This window comes from Yamadazyma tenuis, chromosome 2 (genome assembly GCF_029203305.1).
Source record: "Yamadazyma tenuis chromosome 2, complete sequence".
Classification (NCBI taxonomy): Eukaryota; Fungi; Ascomycota; class Pichiomycetes; order Serinales; family Debaryomycetaceae; genus Yamadazyma; species Yamadazyma tenuis.
In genome coordinates this window covers 1907148-1921783 of record NC_089462.1, presented here as the reverse complement: position 1 = coordinate 1921783, position 14636 = coordinate 1907148, and the positions used below count along the sequence as shown (strand labels likewise).

Sequence of the window (14636 nt, the reverse complement as noted above, 5' to 3'; positions counted from 1 at the left end):
AGTTTCCCAAACATGCCTGAGGCAACCATAAAAGAACTCCAAGACAAAATCAACGCCTTGAGCGGGATCGTTGAAAAGCAGTCGGTGCTTATCTCCAAGACGGGGCAGCAGTTGATCGAAATGCAGGTCAAAAATGTCAAGCGTAGCATGAAAGATACGGGCTCGTCTACGCCCGCTGCCAATGTTGACATGTCTGACTACGTGACAAACGAAGATATCGTGCAGTTGGTGGGTGAACTACAGTCGCAGTTGGACTTGGTAGAGGACCGATCCATCAGCCGATTGTTCAATGCGAGCTTGGATAAAGACAGCCAGTTGATCCATATCATTCCTAATAGAGATGGGGAAATCACCGATTTGTTCCCCCAGACGTTGGCAGATTTCCGTGCATTGGACAAAAGTGACGTGATCCAGTTGTGTGAGTTCTACGAGTTGATTACGCCTGGTGCCGAAAACTTGGACAAGTTGCTCAGTGATACGACGCTGGAGACAGTTGCTCAGGCTCACCAGGTATTGGACAGTGGGGCGGAGGCGAAGTTGAAGGCGAGTGACGAGGAAGTGAAGGGGATGAAGAAGGAGTTGGCCCGGTACTTTGGGTTGGTGAAGTATGAGGAGAGTAGCTGAAGTGGTGGTCTTCAAAGCAATATAAGCTGTGGTGGTCTTCAGAGCAATATAAGCTATGACACTGAAATGGAGTTGTGAATCAACCTGACGGGTGTCAACCTGACCTATACACCCACCGAAGTTCTGACATATACACCACACTCATACACCCCCTGTCAACCGTGTATATATATCAACTACATATCAACCATTGCAAATTCTTCCTCACTCAAATCATGTTCGCATTTGAAATTGAAAATCTCTAACGTGTACACCATGGACGAAGAAAACCCACAATCACAAATAAATATCTCGGTGTTCACGCCCATAATCTACTTGTGTATCTTGCTATCATGTTTCATTGCATTCTCGGTCATCTACAGGCGTAGAAGAGTCAATAACTTGGCCAAGGTGGTACCTATTTTCGAAGAAAACCACTCCGCTAATGTGTATGCATTTTTGAACAGCCAGTATTCGGATCCCGAATTGCCCAAGGATCAGAAACCTCATGAAAAGGTCATGAAGGCCGCGTTGTTGAGAAGAGGTGTCGAGGCCATAAGAAGGTCGTTGAGATTGAAAGAAGCAGAACCCGTCTATAAAACTTTATACCAGGACGGCTTGATTGGAGACGACGTGTTCCAACAGTTTAACATTCAGCTCAAACTCCAGGAATTGGAAATCAATGAAATCGTCCAGCAGTGTGAATCGTTCAAAAAGAACTGGGCCCAGCTGTTCTTTAAAGTGGCACAAGAAATCTGCTTTAATGAAGCTTTGAGAAGAAGATTGTACTCCATGTCCGAAAGAAAGGTCGACTTGTCGGAAGTGTGGGAGTACTACGCCGACAAGTCCGAGACAGAGGTGGCCAAGAAGATTGATTCTATAGAGCCACCACTGGGAGCTTCTGGAGTGGAAGTGTCGAGTTCCAAGGCCAAGAAGAACAAGAACAAGAAGAAGGCATAAACAGAACACATTCCCACATATAGCCATAGTACACTTATCGCTCTAATATAGCTACCGGTCGCACCGTCTCTTATTTTTAGCGTAGACTGTTGCATCACTATTCGGTATGTCTCGCCAGCTGCGATTTGACTTGCGAGTGAAATCAACATTCTTGTTTTGTTTCACGTCTCCATACAAATTCAGTCTAAATGAATTACCCCCGGCCCAATCCCAACCGGGCACCACCTCCTCAACTGACCCAGAGGTCCCCCAATCCCAATTTACAGCTGCGCAAACAGTCGGCGTCTTTGTCGCCCAATCCAAACTTTACAGCAAATATGATGGGTGCTGGCACTCCAGCCTCAACGTTTGTAACACCATCAGGACGAAGACCCTCGGGTGGAAGGCCCCCGTACCCCAATCGAGGCTCCCACCCCTACGCAACAGCTAGTGTCACACCTCCCTCGGGCCCTCCTTACTCCGCTCATGGTTCTTACCCTAGTACCACTGGTTCCACCTCAAATCACAATTCCTATAACGATCTATCATCGAATCGAAGTAGCATTTCCACCAAAATCAAAGAGGATTGCTACAACAAGTTCATCAAAGATAACGGCCAGACCGTTCGGGAATCGACATACCAAGCCCATCTCCTGGTGAAGGAATATTCTCAATACTCGGCCAACCCTCCACCTGCAAACGTTCCCGATAGCCAATTGGGGTCCGTCAAAGAACGTATATTGGTGTTGTGTACGAAGTACTCAGGAAGGGTGTTGTTGCAGAAAGGGAAACTCAATGAGCTGAAAAACCAGTATCAAATTGGAAGAACCTGGGATCTTGAAGAGTTGAAGGCCATCACCAAAGCTGGTGCTGACGGACTTATTTTGAGTCTCAACAAGGATTATTACTGGAAATACGAAGAGGGACCTGACAGAATCGAACGGTTTGTCAAGTTCTTGACAAGGTCTTATGGTATGTATATGGGAAAGTATCCGGTGTTAAATGGGTGGTCCATCGAAGAATTCGATTTACCACTTACCGCCGTCAAGAAACCATTTGGAGTGAATGCCTCTACACAAGAAGTGTCCTACCCTCAACCTGACGCACAACTCATGAAGTCCAAGTCTCTTAAGCGCAAGAACTTGCCTAACCCGGTGCTACCATCTCTACCGCAACCTCGACAAACATCTCAGTCTTCTTTCCAACAAACCGGTCAACTGAATGTATCTGTCGAGGATCTTTACAAGGATATAGACTTCACTGCCAATGGAAAATTGCCCATGAAGCCCATGAAAGTTATCACCCGGTCAGCTGATATTTCTCAAACCTCGTTGCCTGAAAGCACAGGAACAAGCAGAGAGTATTTGAACCAAACATCCGACTCTCATTATCCCCAGTCATCAATGAATCATCCTTACCAAAGCGTCGCTCCAGCAAGAAGTGAAACGGAATTTACCAATGATTCCCAGAGTTTTATCTTCGGCCCTGAAGACATAGCAGAAGAATTACCGAAGCAAAGGACTAGCCAAAGGGCAAATTCCTCGGCCCAATCTCAACAACTGGGATCCAGAAAGGTGTCTGAACAGTTTGAAACCAATGCGGCGCTACACATGCAATTGGAAGAAAGATTAAGGCAACCTAATGGTATATTTGATTCAAGTCAGGACTACGGTATCGAAGAATCTAATTTTACTGACGAAGAAGAACTCGGAAAGCCTATAAATGCAGTTATTCTTGAAGAGGAAAGTCTCAAGGATGTCTCACAGTCAAGTAACATTGACAGTAGAGACATGGGTGCTATTGACTCTTCCATTCAAGAAATTGAGGATTTCATGGACTCCCAATTAAACTTTGGGCTGAGAAACAAGTCCATATCCAAATCTATTATGTCCTTAAGAGCACCAGCAACTCAAAATAATGTCATAGTAATAGACTCCCTGGAAGCTGATGTACTGGATGACAGGAGCTTTTTGGCAACTGAAAACGACACTAGTAACACCCATGACTATACAGAGTTCGAGACCGAGACTGACGCTGAAGCAGACTTGAATGTCTCCAAGAAAACAGGTACTTTGCAACAAGATAGAGATCCTGAAATTGAGGAAATTTTAGATGAACTTCAATGGGAAATTGAAGATGATTGCAATACTCTTATCAAGAAATTGACAGGCGAATTGAACAAGTTGAAGTACAACAATGTTAAAGAGCTTGTAAATTTGGATTTTAGTGGTGACTCTAAGAAAGAAGACTTGAAAACGTCTTTGGATGAGATCGAAAATATCAACCACATCTTTAGAAAAATGGAGATCAACTTCAAGATCTTGGCTCCCGAAATTAGTACCATTGAAAACAATTCCCAGGGTTTACAAGTCAAATCTGTAAACAAAAAGTCGCTATTCAAAGATCTCAAGTCGATATTGGATAAAGTTAGTATGTCTGCAAGGGACTTATCTGCAATCGAAAATTTCAAAGAGTTTGACAGAATCAATATGTTACAGACCGTTGAATCACAGATCTTGAATCTATACAATGCTTTAGAGACGATTAGACAAGATCAAACGCGGGATATTGATGATTCGGATCGCTTGGATTCTATGAATGCGTTGAAGCAGTATCTTTCAAATTATGGATCTGTCTCGAACAGATTCATCAAACATTTTCTTGATTTTTTCAAAAAACAATTCTCCTTTAGAATGGATCAGTTAAACTCGTTGGACAGAATATATCCCAAGTCATTGTATGTGGAATTAAACAGTCTCACAATCTATTCTACGTTTACATTTTTTACCAAGGAAATCTCTCCCGGTGACTTTAACGACTTGAAGTTGTTTGTGACATCCAGATTGGCTGACTTCCTTGAGAAGTTGTTGAAGATGAGAATCAAGACAATCAAGTTTTCTGATTCTCATGCTAAGTTTGACACAGCAAATGCTTCAGTATCATCTAGGCTTGAGAGTTCTGAGCTTGGTTCGTTGAAAAAATCAAGAACTTTGAGGCTAGCCTCCAGAAGAGACAAGTTGATTGGGAAGTTGGGCTTCTCAGAGGAAGATCATTTACCCAAAGTATCTGCTCCTTCTTCGCCAAAAGTGGAAACCCCCGCTTCCGAAGCCAATTATTCCAACTCGTTGGTAACCTCTACGGGGATTGAAGATACCAAGACCATTGTTGATATTGTGAGTGATGCCAAAGAAATTTCAATCATATTAACGAACTTCATTGGGCAAGTGTTTCATTATGAAAGTAATATTTTCAACTTAAACGACTTTATGAAATTCAATCCACTTGAAAAAAGAGTTGAAAACCTAGATAAGGCTCCAATTGAGGTACAAAATAACTACACAAATGACTTGGTATCGGTATTGAACTCTATTTTTGGTAATTATAATAACTTGTTCACCAAGAAGATTGTGCCTATCGAGTACAACATTCCGGTTATTTTATTGTACTTGGAGTCGTTATCAAACGAGTCTCAAAAGGAGAACCTTGATTACTTCGTGTTCAATTTCTTGAAGAAGGTCTTGGATAAGTATAGGCATAGCTGGACCAAGTTTGTTAAAGGTCATATAGACATGGTGAACAAATCTTCTGTCAGTTCAAAAAGTGGAATTCTTCCCTGTATTAAGAATGTTAACCAATTTTTCCATTTGACAGAATCAGCGTTAGACCATCGTTCTAGAGTTTATGGTGACTTGGATGACTCTGACACCAAGACTATTTTGGCTCAGTCTTACAAGGAAATTACAGAAGCCTGTATTCATTTATTCGTTAAAGATGACCCCTTATTGAAGAACACTGAATTCGATGAGAAGGAAAGAAACCACAGAAATGTTAGCATCATGCAGAATATCTTCAGCCTCTCAGAGCAGTTGGTATTATTCAATAACGAAAGAACGAATAAAGTCAAATCCAAGTTGGATACTGTTTTTAAGAAGGTTCAAGAGACGTATTTCAGCAAACTATTGAACCAGAATATTGGCAAAATCGTTGAATTTGTCAACAATTTCGAAGCCTTGACCGATAATAACGTCAAGGCTAAAAAGTACAATAAGAAAACCGTGAAGACAATTTTATCGGGATACACTACCAAGGATCTAGGCAACAGAGCTGGAGAAATTCGGCGGAAGCTCGAAAAGCATTTTATTTCTGGCAATAATATGTTTGAAAAGGATTTGTTAGACAGGCTTTGGAGTGATATGGAGAAGCAGTTCATCATGTACTTTTTCAGATTGGACAATATTCTTTCAAGAAACTATAGTGACATCGAGTATCATATTTCCAAGCAAGAGATTCATTCCATCTTTAGATCTCTTAATTCGTAAGCGAAATGATGATCGCGGTTTACTGGGCAAATTAGATATACAAGTTTTTGGCACGTAAAATGTTTATTGTAGCTTGTGGCTGTTACTAAAGAGAATTATTTGGTGGTTGATTAGACTCTGATTTTTTGGTGAATTTAGGGAGACTCTTTATCATCCTTTTTGTTAATATTCTTATATAGCACTTTTTTATCAATTGTTGCAAAATTCACAGAACTAAAAAAAAACTACTGCATGATTTACTTACGGATCATCATATTCGTGTATATAATCTACGTCAATAATATGCCCTCCCCCTAACTGAAGAATCATTTTTATTCTGGGGCGAATCACCGAATACCCTTGGTTTAAAAGCAGGAATGTCACTAACGGGTATTTGAGACCCTATAGGCCACCTACTATCCTTCTGAATATCTTGATAGTGTGTGACAGTATCAAACACCAAGTTATCGTTCTCTTTCGTGAACTTGAGATGGAGTTGAATCAACTGGTCAAACAAATAGGTTATGTCCTTCAAGATGATACCAGATTTTTGATTAAACAATGAGCTGTTGAGATTCATGGACGTTATGCTCTGAAGGTTATTGATATAGGCTTCATTTTTCTTCTCGGAGAATTTCGATTTCAACCTAATTTTAAGCTTACTTCTCTTTGGTTTAATGACAGACATGCTTTTACTCTGAAGAGTGACAAGACAATAGTTCAAAAGACCAATTGCTTGACCCAACTTGTTTTGCTGATATGTTTCAATAGACAAAAATAAACCAGCATATGCATTGGCATATTTTTCAACCAATGTCAAGTATTCGGACCAACTGTTTGTATCTATACAAACCAAGTAATTGGGGTTCGCTTGAAGGTCCCCCAAGATACTTTTGCAGTTTTTCAATTCACCCAAAACATAAATAGCTACCCGACACAAAGTCCCATTATTATTCGTCTTGAAGGTCTCGTTTTCATTGTAGCTGTTTCTGTTAATCCAGGACGATTTTGAAAGAATCGACATTTGAATACAGATGCTACTTATTTTCTCCACAAAACCAAATAAATTTCCATTTAGATGGTTGGACTCCCTGAAGTTACCGTTAACTTCCATGCCATACTTGGCAAATGAAATGGCCTTTTTGAAGAAACTCATCACCTGTTTCCACTTTTCATTGACCTCTTCAACAGAATTCTGAGCATCAACTTCTATTTCGATCAACTCGTTCACCAACTCAGCACCGAGCCGATTATATATCAAGCATGTAGCAAGTATACTTATTTCGATCTCATTAATTAAATACCAATCTCCTTTATTACTTTTGAAGTTTGCAAGCTTCTTTATGCTGCTGAGAGGTGAAGTTTCAGGTAGTTTGCGGAAATGCATGTGTAGCCACGGAATAGTGGAAGTCAAACCAACAATTTTACACTCACCACAGAACTGGACTAAACCAGCCAATGAGGATGTTGTTTTGGATTTAGAGTTTGCAAATTCAAAGAGGTCCTCCACATATTGTTCCAAACTCACGACATATCTAACCAAATCATTGTATGTATCTGTGGAAGCGCTCGACAAGGAGGCCCTCGAAGAAGCCAACTGAGGAGTAAACACATCGGCTTCTACTTGTAAAAGGGTTGGAATTGGTGGAGTGTTGGGTAAAATGATCATGATGGAGACAAGAAGCTTTAGGTTTTTTTCGCGTTATCAAGAAATTTGGTGGAACTAGCAACACGTTAACAGATGGAAATTCCTGATTCTAAGTACAAGTATGGGATTGTTGTGGATTCAGGATCCTCTGGATCCCGACTTCAAGTATACAGGTGGCCAGATCCCAAGTATGTTGCCAAAAATACTAAGGAACCATCGATCCTCCAGTCCCCACCCAAGATCACCCAAGAGCCAAACTGGTCAATGAAAACCACACCTGGTATATCAACCTATAGCAACAAGGTTAAGAAAATATGGCCAGATCATTTCAAGAAATTGATTAAGTTTGCTGAGGAAATTGTGCCCAAAGATAAGCAATCAGAAACACCTATTTTTGTTTTAGCTACTGCCGGTATGAGACTCTTGACCCCCAAAGACCAGAAAAAGCTATTGTCACAAACTTGTTTGGAGTTAAAGAAGAATTCCAAGTTTGTGATTCATAACTGTGGAGACCACATTCAAATCATTGACGGAGAAACAGAAGGGATCTATGGATGGGTTGGTTTGAACTATTTGATGAATCAGTTGGAGAATTATGATGGCAAAGATGCTGCTCACGAGTCAATAGGTTTCATGGACATGGGAGGTGCTTCAACGCAAATTGCGTTTGTGCCTTCATATGCGGAAGACATTAAAGAACACAGAGAGGATATTTCTCGGGTAACGTTGAGGAATGTTAACGGTCTAACCCAAGAATGGAATGTGTTTGTGGAAACCTGGTTGGGATTCGGGGCTAACCAAGCACGCAAGAGGTACCTTTCCCAATTGGTTGAGCTATCGAAGATCAATTCGAACGTGGGAACCCTGTTGAATGATCCCTGCTTGCCTAAGAATGCAGAGATCTCCTACGATCATGATGGAACCTCTTATAAAATCAGTGGTATAGGAGACTACGAGATGTGCATAAGGACCATTTACCCATTGTTAATGAAGAATGTACCGTGTAAAGAAGAACCTTGTTTATTCAATGGTGTCCACGCTCCCAGGTTGAACTTTGATAAAGACAAATTTGTAGGTATTTCTGAATACTGGTACACTGCTAACGATGTGTTTCAAAGTGGAGGCGAGTACAATTACCGGATTTTCAATGAGCGAGTGAAGAAGTACTGTGAACTGAACTGGGCCGATATATTGGAGAATTCTGGTAAAGGTGAATACTCAAAATTGGATCCAGATAAGTTTTTGAAAGATGCATGTTTCAAAGCTAGTTGGGTTATCAATATTCTACACGAAGGATTTGATTTACCCAGATTAGACTTAGAATTACCAAAGGAAGATGTAGTTGAAGGAGAAGAGAAAGAGATCACCAAGGTTCATGTTCCTTTCAAATCTACAGACGCCATCGATGGTAACGAGCTTTCTTGGACGTTAGGAAAGATGCTCTTGTATGCATCTTCAGAGATTCCCTCCAAAGAGAAGGATGGTCTGAATATTGGTGTCTATCCAAGTGAAATATCAGGAAAGAAGTTTGTTCCGGCTGGAGGGTTTATTGATGGCAAAGGGTACGATAGTGATGACGATGACAATGATAAGGGATTCTTGTTGCCGTTATTGGTTTTTCTTTTGCTTATGTTTTTGGTGTATAACTTTGCCAAGGGCAAGGTGGCATTTCCAAAGCACAGAAGGTTCAACCAAGCCAAAAAGCTATTTTTTGAAATGATTCTGAAAGTCCCTGGTTTAAACAATGTGTTGGAAGCCCAACTTCGCTATAATGAGCTCAATCGCAACGATATGGATATAACCTTGGAAGAAGGAGCATTGGGGTCCTCACAATCTAGCCCGAACCTTACCCAACTTAGAACCCGATCAGCTATTAATTTGAGCGAAGGAGATAACTTTGCTGAAGGTACCATTAACCCTCAGACAAACTTTTTGAATAAACCGTTTGCTATGCCTAAAAAGAGCCCATTTTTCCAATCCCAAAATAACAGTAGAGAGTCTCTCCAAAGAAGCGTGAGCAATATGTCGGTACAAAAATCTCGGAATATAGATTGAGAAAATTACAAAGACACCTACTTTTGTTTGATTTGACTAATTCAACTGAGAGGATTAAACCAGAGATAGACACTCACTTTAGCTATATTTGACTACTGCTATCTATGTTATTCTTGCGGTTATTTACTTGTTTGACTTGTTTACTGACGGTTCAGTATATCACTGCTTTGCCTGTGTTGAAGCCACAAAGCGAAATGAGATTGGCTCCAAGAGACTCGGTCGAGTTTGTTCTTGGAGGCGAAGATATTGCCAAAGCCGCCAAGTATGCGCGTTACAAGATTCCTGAAGTAGCTCATGAGTGGAAGGACTCATTTAAAACCAAGCTTGCTAATAAGTTGTTAAACACAGGCAAAAACGAGCCCGACATTGCACAGAAGCACACCATTATTAACTCAGATTTAATAGAACTCTTGGAAGATGGCCAATACCGTCTCATCAAACAGAACGGAGACGTTCAAGTTGGTGATATGGAAGATGAACCACCTCGGCGTCCACGGCCAAAGAGTCTTAAGACCAACCCCAAGGATCTTGGCATCAAGAATCATCAAGCATTCAAGCAAAAAACTACTTACCAGGACCCATTTGAAGCATAATGCTAGCCATTCATAGGTATAACTACATAGATATAATATATTTGCAACCAATTGATTTTGCGACTAATTTGTGTAAATGCTCATCGGTCGCGCATCGCCCAAGTTATAAAAAGTTGCAGCATCTCTTCGCATCAAAAATTTTTCTTGATAGAGAGACATCCAACATTACTGATAATACACAATGAGGGCCAAGAAGCAAACTTCCAAGAGAACCTCTACTCGAATGAGAGAAGGGATTAAGAAGAAGGCTTCAGCCAAAAGAAGAAAGGATAGAAAAATGTCCAAGAAGGACGTCACTTGGAAAGCTAGAGGAACCAGAGATCCAGGTATCCCTGCAAGTTTCCCATATAAGGACAAGATTCTTATGGAATTAGAAGAGAAGAGGCAGATAGAGCAAGAAAGAAAAGAGCAATTGAAGTGGCAAAGACAGCAAGAGAGAGAAGAAGCTTTGTCTAAAGGTGAAGCTATTAATATGGAAGACAGTTCTGATGATGAGGACCAAGGCAATGGAATGGCTGCATTATTAGAATCTGCCCAACAAGCCGCCAAAGAGTACGATGGTGAGTTTGATGTCAATGATGATGATGCAATGGTGGACTCCGAAGACGATGTGGAGTATGATATAAGCATGGACGAAGATGAAGACACGAATTCCGAATTGGACAAATCCCGTAAGGCATATGATAAAATTTTCAAGACAGTTGTTGACCAAGCTGATGTTGTTTTGTACGTGTTAGACGCTAGAGACCCTGAATCCACCAGATCCAGAAAGGTGGAAGAAGCGATTTTGCAAAATCCAAATAAGAGATTGATTTTGATTTTGAATAAAGTGGACTTGATTCCTACCGATGTATTGAACCAATGGGTAACTTTCTTGAAGAGCATGTTCCCAACTATTCCAGTGAAAGCATCTCCATCCACTTCTTCCACCAGTTTCAACAAAAACTTGACCTTGACCTCGACTGCCAATTCGTTGTTACAAGCGTTAAAAGCCTATGCTACCAAAGCGAACTTAAAGAGATCCCTTATAGTAGGTGTTATCGGATATCCAAATGTGGGAAAATCCTCTATCATAAATGCATTGACGAACAGACACACAAATAACTCCAAAGCATGTCCTGTTGGAAATCAAGCCGGTGTTACCACCTCTTTAAGAGAAGTCAAAATCGACAACAAGTTGAAGGTTTTAGATTCTCCTGGTATTGTGTTTCCAGATGAAATTTTCAACAAGAAACAGAGCAAGTCTGCTCAAGAAGCAAAGTTGGCTTTGTTGTCGGCTTTACCTCCCAAGCAAATCATCGATCCTATTGCCCCTCTTAACATGTTGTTGAAAAAATTCTCTAAGAATGCCGAAATGGCAGAGGGATTGAAGAACTATTATAACTTACCATCGCTCCCAGCCAATGACTTCAATGAATTCAGTAAACAATTCTTGATTCATATTGCCAGAACCAAAGGAAGATTAGGAAAAGGTGGTGTTCCTAACTTGGAAAGTGCTGCTTTAGCTGTGTTAAACGATTGGAGAGATGGAAGAATTGTGGGATGGGTTTTACCAAGCAACTCAAAGGCTAATGCTGCTTCTGCCGAAGAGGCCATTGATTCCAATGTTCCTAAAAGCTCATCTAGAGGAGAAAAAGAGCCCCCTAAAGTTGAGCAAACTACCGTGGTAAGTACATGGGCCAAAGAGTTCGATTTGGACGGATTATTGAACGACAATTTCGGGTTAAACTAAGCATCACTTAATGTATATGTAATTCATAAATGATATTCTAAAATAATTTTGCAGTCAACCAGAAAATTCGAAGCGCGGTATCTTGTTTCTTCACAGATGTACCAGGTCAATGATAGAATACAATTCATAGACAACCAATTTGCAACTGTACGATTTGTGGGTCAGATACCCGAATGGGGAGAACAATTAGCACTTGGAGTCGAGTGGGATGATCCAGCTAGAGGCAAGAATAACGGATCTGTGGGTGGAATTGAATATTTCAAGACGAGACAGGCGGGAGCAGGTTCTTTTATTAAAGTGAATAATAAGAAGATCTTGAACAAAAGAGTCTCGTTTGACGAGGCGCTCTTGGAAACGTATGGTGTGGAGGAAAATCAGATTGGGGCAGCCATAAGGATTGGACTGAAGAAAGTAGAGAGTTATGGATTTGAGAAGTTGAACAAGATCAATGCCAATTTCAGTCGATTGACTTCTGTCAGTTTGGACTTCAAATGCATTTATACCATCTGCAAAGGAAGAAGTTTGCTATCTTTGACATCTTTGGTAAAATTGGACTTTAGCTTTAATTTGATTAATGATATGGGAGACATCTGGCTGGCTCTTGACAAGCTACGTACATTGAAGGAGTTAAATCTCAATGGAAATAGGTTTGAAATTATTCCCAAATCCAATACCATCCACGGATTAGAGATTCTTAAGCTTTCAAACACACGGATAAGGCCCAGTGATTTGAAGCAGCTGGTGTTGCCTAAGTTCCCTCATTTAAGAGAAATCACTCTTGCAAGCAATGGGTATACTGACGAGGACGACTTGAGCTTCAACTTCATCGAAAATGTCGACTTGTCATTCAATGGGCTCACGCAAATTCCAAGCGTCAACTGTCTTTCTCTTAACTTGTCTGACAATAAAATCAATTACATCTACAATGCTTGCACTTTTAAAGCCATTGATTTGAGGTATAATGAGATCGATTCATGGGAGTTTGTCGAAGATCTACAGTCAAAATCACGCCTTAGGGAACTAAGAATCGACAACAATCCACTTTTTGAAGGCTTGGAGGAAGACGAAGTCACAGTCAATTTGATAGCACGGTTTGAGTGCGTTGATGATAAAAGTGCCCAGGAAGAGGGCCTACGTAAATTGAATGGGTCCCGCTTGAGTCGGGAAGAGATAGAGAATGCCGAACTATATTTCATCAGCAAGGTGCAAAAGGGTGACTATATTTGCAACGAAACAAGTGAACGATGGAAGCAGTTGAAACTGAAGCATAACGTCAAAGATGAGATTCGTGGTCCGCGTCTCAACGAGTTTGCTTATCATAAAATAAGGATTAAGGTCTACTGGAACAACGAGTTGATACTCGACCAAATGCTCCTCAACACCAACACGATCATGAGGCTAAAAGGAAGCGTGAGCCGTAAATTGAACAAGTCCATCTTCAGTTTCAGACTTTACTACTTTTTGACGGCTGAGGTGAAACAGTATTTGGACGATGAGATAGGTAGAATCGGCGACTTTGACCTCCATCAGCAAGACATCTATATTGCCATAGAGGCAAATCATGTAAAATAATGTACATTAACTATTCACGCATGTTCCACAAGCCATCGCCCAAGAAATGGACCAACTCGATACCATGCCCTTTGTTTTTAGATTTAATATCATCAACACTCATTATAAGCTTACCAATTGCCAAAGCATGTTCTTTTCCTTCGGCATAAACAGTAACAATGGATCCTTCGTCAAGGTTTTCTTCGGGTAATTGTCCACCGGCACTGGTCAATCCAGGACACATGATATTAGCTCCCGATAACACAAACTTGATGGCACCACGGTCGACCTGGACCCTGGGGAAACATTCGGGGTACTGGTGGACAAGTCTAAGGTGGGGCATCAAATTGGAGTCGAAGTGTTGGAATAAAACCACCTCATTATCGATTGAGTATAATTGGATTCTGTCCTCACATTTGATCAATATAACCTGGGACTTCTTTGGTATTATGGTATCGATGATGGGCTCCAAGTCCTCAAACTGTCCCACGAAGTTGGACTTCAAGCCTCTCTGGGCCGACGACTTGATGTTAGACCGGGAATGAATATCTTCTTTTGTGAACTTCTTAAACATCTTAGTCTGAATTCGATAGCGATTTCGCATTAAAAAATTTTCAAATGTATAGTTAGCAGCCATTAGGAAATGAGCAACTATATAGTGGGGAGAGAACAGAGCGGTTGGTTGCCAAGTACAAGTACATTCACAAGCACAAACACAATTACACACGAGAGACAGCAGGACGGAAGTCGCCAAACTACTACGCCTAATGTTAAGGTTTATAATTACAATAGCACCATGGGATGGTATCGTACTCAAAAGAAACCTTGTCAATCTAGCCCATTACAAAGCATGGTAAACCAATGCTAGTATCCAGCTCAAGACTTGCCAGTAGACAAGTCGAGCGAGGCACAAGGCAGAACGGTCCGTGGTATGAAGGATGTAGACACATAGTGAACATAACAACAATGATTATTACGCTTAACAGGAGAGCAATGGAGCGTCACAATACACATTTCCCATCAACCTCTCAATTATCTCGAACGCCATGACCTCACAATATTCAAGGTAAAAGAAGAGTTTGATATTCAAAGAATAATCAAAGAAAAAAGGTGTCCAAAAATTCCCTTGACATCAGTAACTCGGGGCTACCACATATCAAAGAGTTGTCAGGTTAGTTTTCAACTAGCAAAAACATGATCTCGGACGAATCCTCACT

The 14636-nt window shown here is 40.8% G+C and overlaps 8 protein-coding genes across 8 annotated transcripts; 6 read left to right on the top strand and 2 right to left on the bottom strand. All coding sequences in view use genetic code 12, as the record gives it.

Moving 5' to 3' along the window:
- Nucleotides 1–12: 12 nt before the first annotated feature.
- On the top strand, nt 13–624 carry MRP8 (mitochondrial ribosomal protein; the record flags this gene model as incomplete). Its single annotated transcript, XM_006689172.1, has 1 exon — nt 13–624. One exon carries the CDS (start codon nt 13–15, stop codon nt 622–624), a length of 612 nt encoding a protein of 203 aa, XP_006689235.1.
- A 255-nt stretch (nt 625–879) lies between these two features.
- sec66 (Translocation protein S66) lies at nt 880–1563 on the top strand (the record flags this gene model as incomplete). The annotated part of the gene is made up of 1 exon (XM_006690137.1): nt 880–1563. One exon carries the CDS (start codon nt 880–882, stop codon nt 1561–1563), a length of 684 nt encoding a protein of 227 aa, XP_006690200.1.
- Nucleotides 1564–1880: 317 nt separating this feature from the next.
- SEC3 (GTP-Rho binding exocyst subunit) lies at nt 1881–5861 on the top strand (the record flags this gene model as incomplete). The annotated part of the gene is made up of 2 exons (XM_066157824.1): nt 1881–1909; nt 2102–5861. The coding sequence occupies 2 exons, from the start codon at nt 1881–1883 to the stop codon at nt 5859–5861; spliced, it is 3789 nt and encodes a 1262-aa protein (XP_066013921.1).
- Nucleotides 5862–6135: 274 nt separating this feature from the next.
- PSN45_002242 (uncharacterized protein) lies at nt 6136–7509 on the bottom strand (the record flags this gene model as incomplete). The annotated part of the gene is made up of 1 exon (XM_006689175.2): nt 6136–7509. The coding sequence occupies one exon, from the start codon at nt 7507–7509 to the stop codon at nt 6136–6138; it is 1374 nt and encodes a 457-aa protein (XP_006689238.1).
- A 72-nt stretch (nt 7510–7581) lies between these two features.
- On the top strand, nt 7582–10136 carry YND1 (Golgi apyrase; the record flags this gene model as incomplete). Its single annotated transcript, XM_066157823.1, has 2 exons — nt 7582–9516; nt 9699–10136. 2 exons carry the CDS (start codon nt 7582–7584, stop codon nt 10134–10136), a joined length of 2373 nt encoding a protein of 790 aa, XP_066013920.1.
- A 181-nt stretch (nt 10137–10317) lies between these two features.
- NUG1 (nuclear GTP-binding protein nug1) lies at nt 10318–11868 on the top strand (the record flags this gene model as incomplete). The annotated part of the gene is made up of 1 exon (XM_006690139.1): nt 10318–11868. One exon carries the CDS (start codon nt 10318–10320, stop codon nt 11866–11868), a length of 1551 nt encoding a protein of 516 aa, XP_006690202.1.
- A 96-nt stretch (nt 11869–11964) lies between these two features.
- Nucleotides 11965–13440, top strand: PSN45_002239 (uncharacterized protein; the record flags this gene model as incomplete). Its single annotated transcript, XM_006689178.1, has 1 exon — nt 11965–13440. The coding sequence occupies one exon, from the start codon at nt 11965–11967 to the stop codon at nt 13438–13440; it is 1476 nt and encodes a 491-aa protein (XP_006689241.1).
- Nucleotides 13441–13450: 10 nt separating this feature from the next.
- TMA20 (translation machinery-associated protein 20) lies at nt 13451–13993 on the bottom strand (the record flags this gene model as incomplete). The annotated part of the gene is made up of 1 exon (XM_006689179.1): nt 13451–13993. One exon carries the CDS (start codon nt 13991–13993, stop codon nt 13451–13453), a length of 543 nt encoding a protein of 180 aa, XP_006689242.1.
- Nucleotides 13994–14636: the final 643 nt, after the last annotated feature.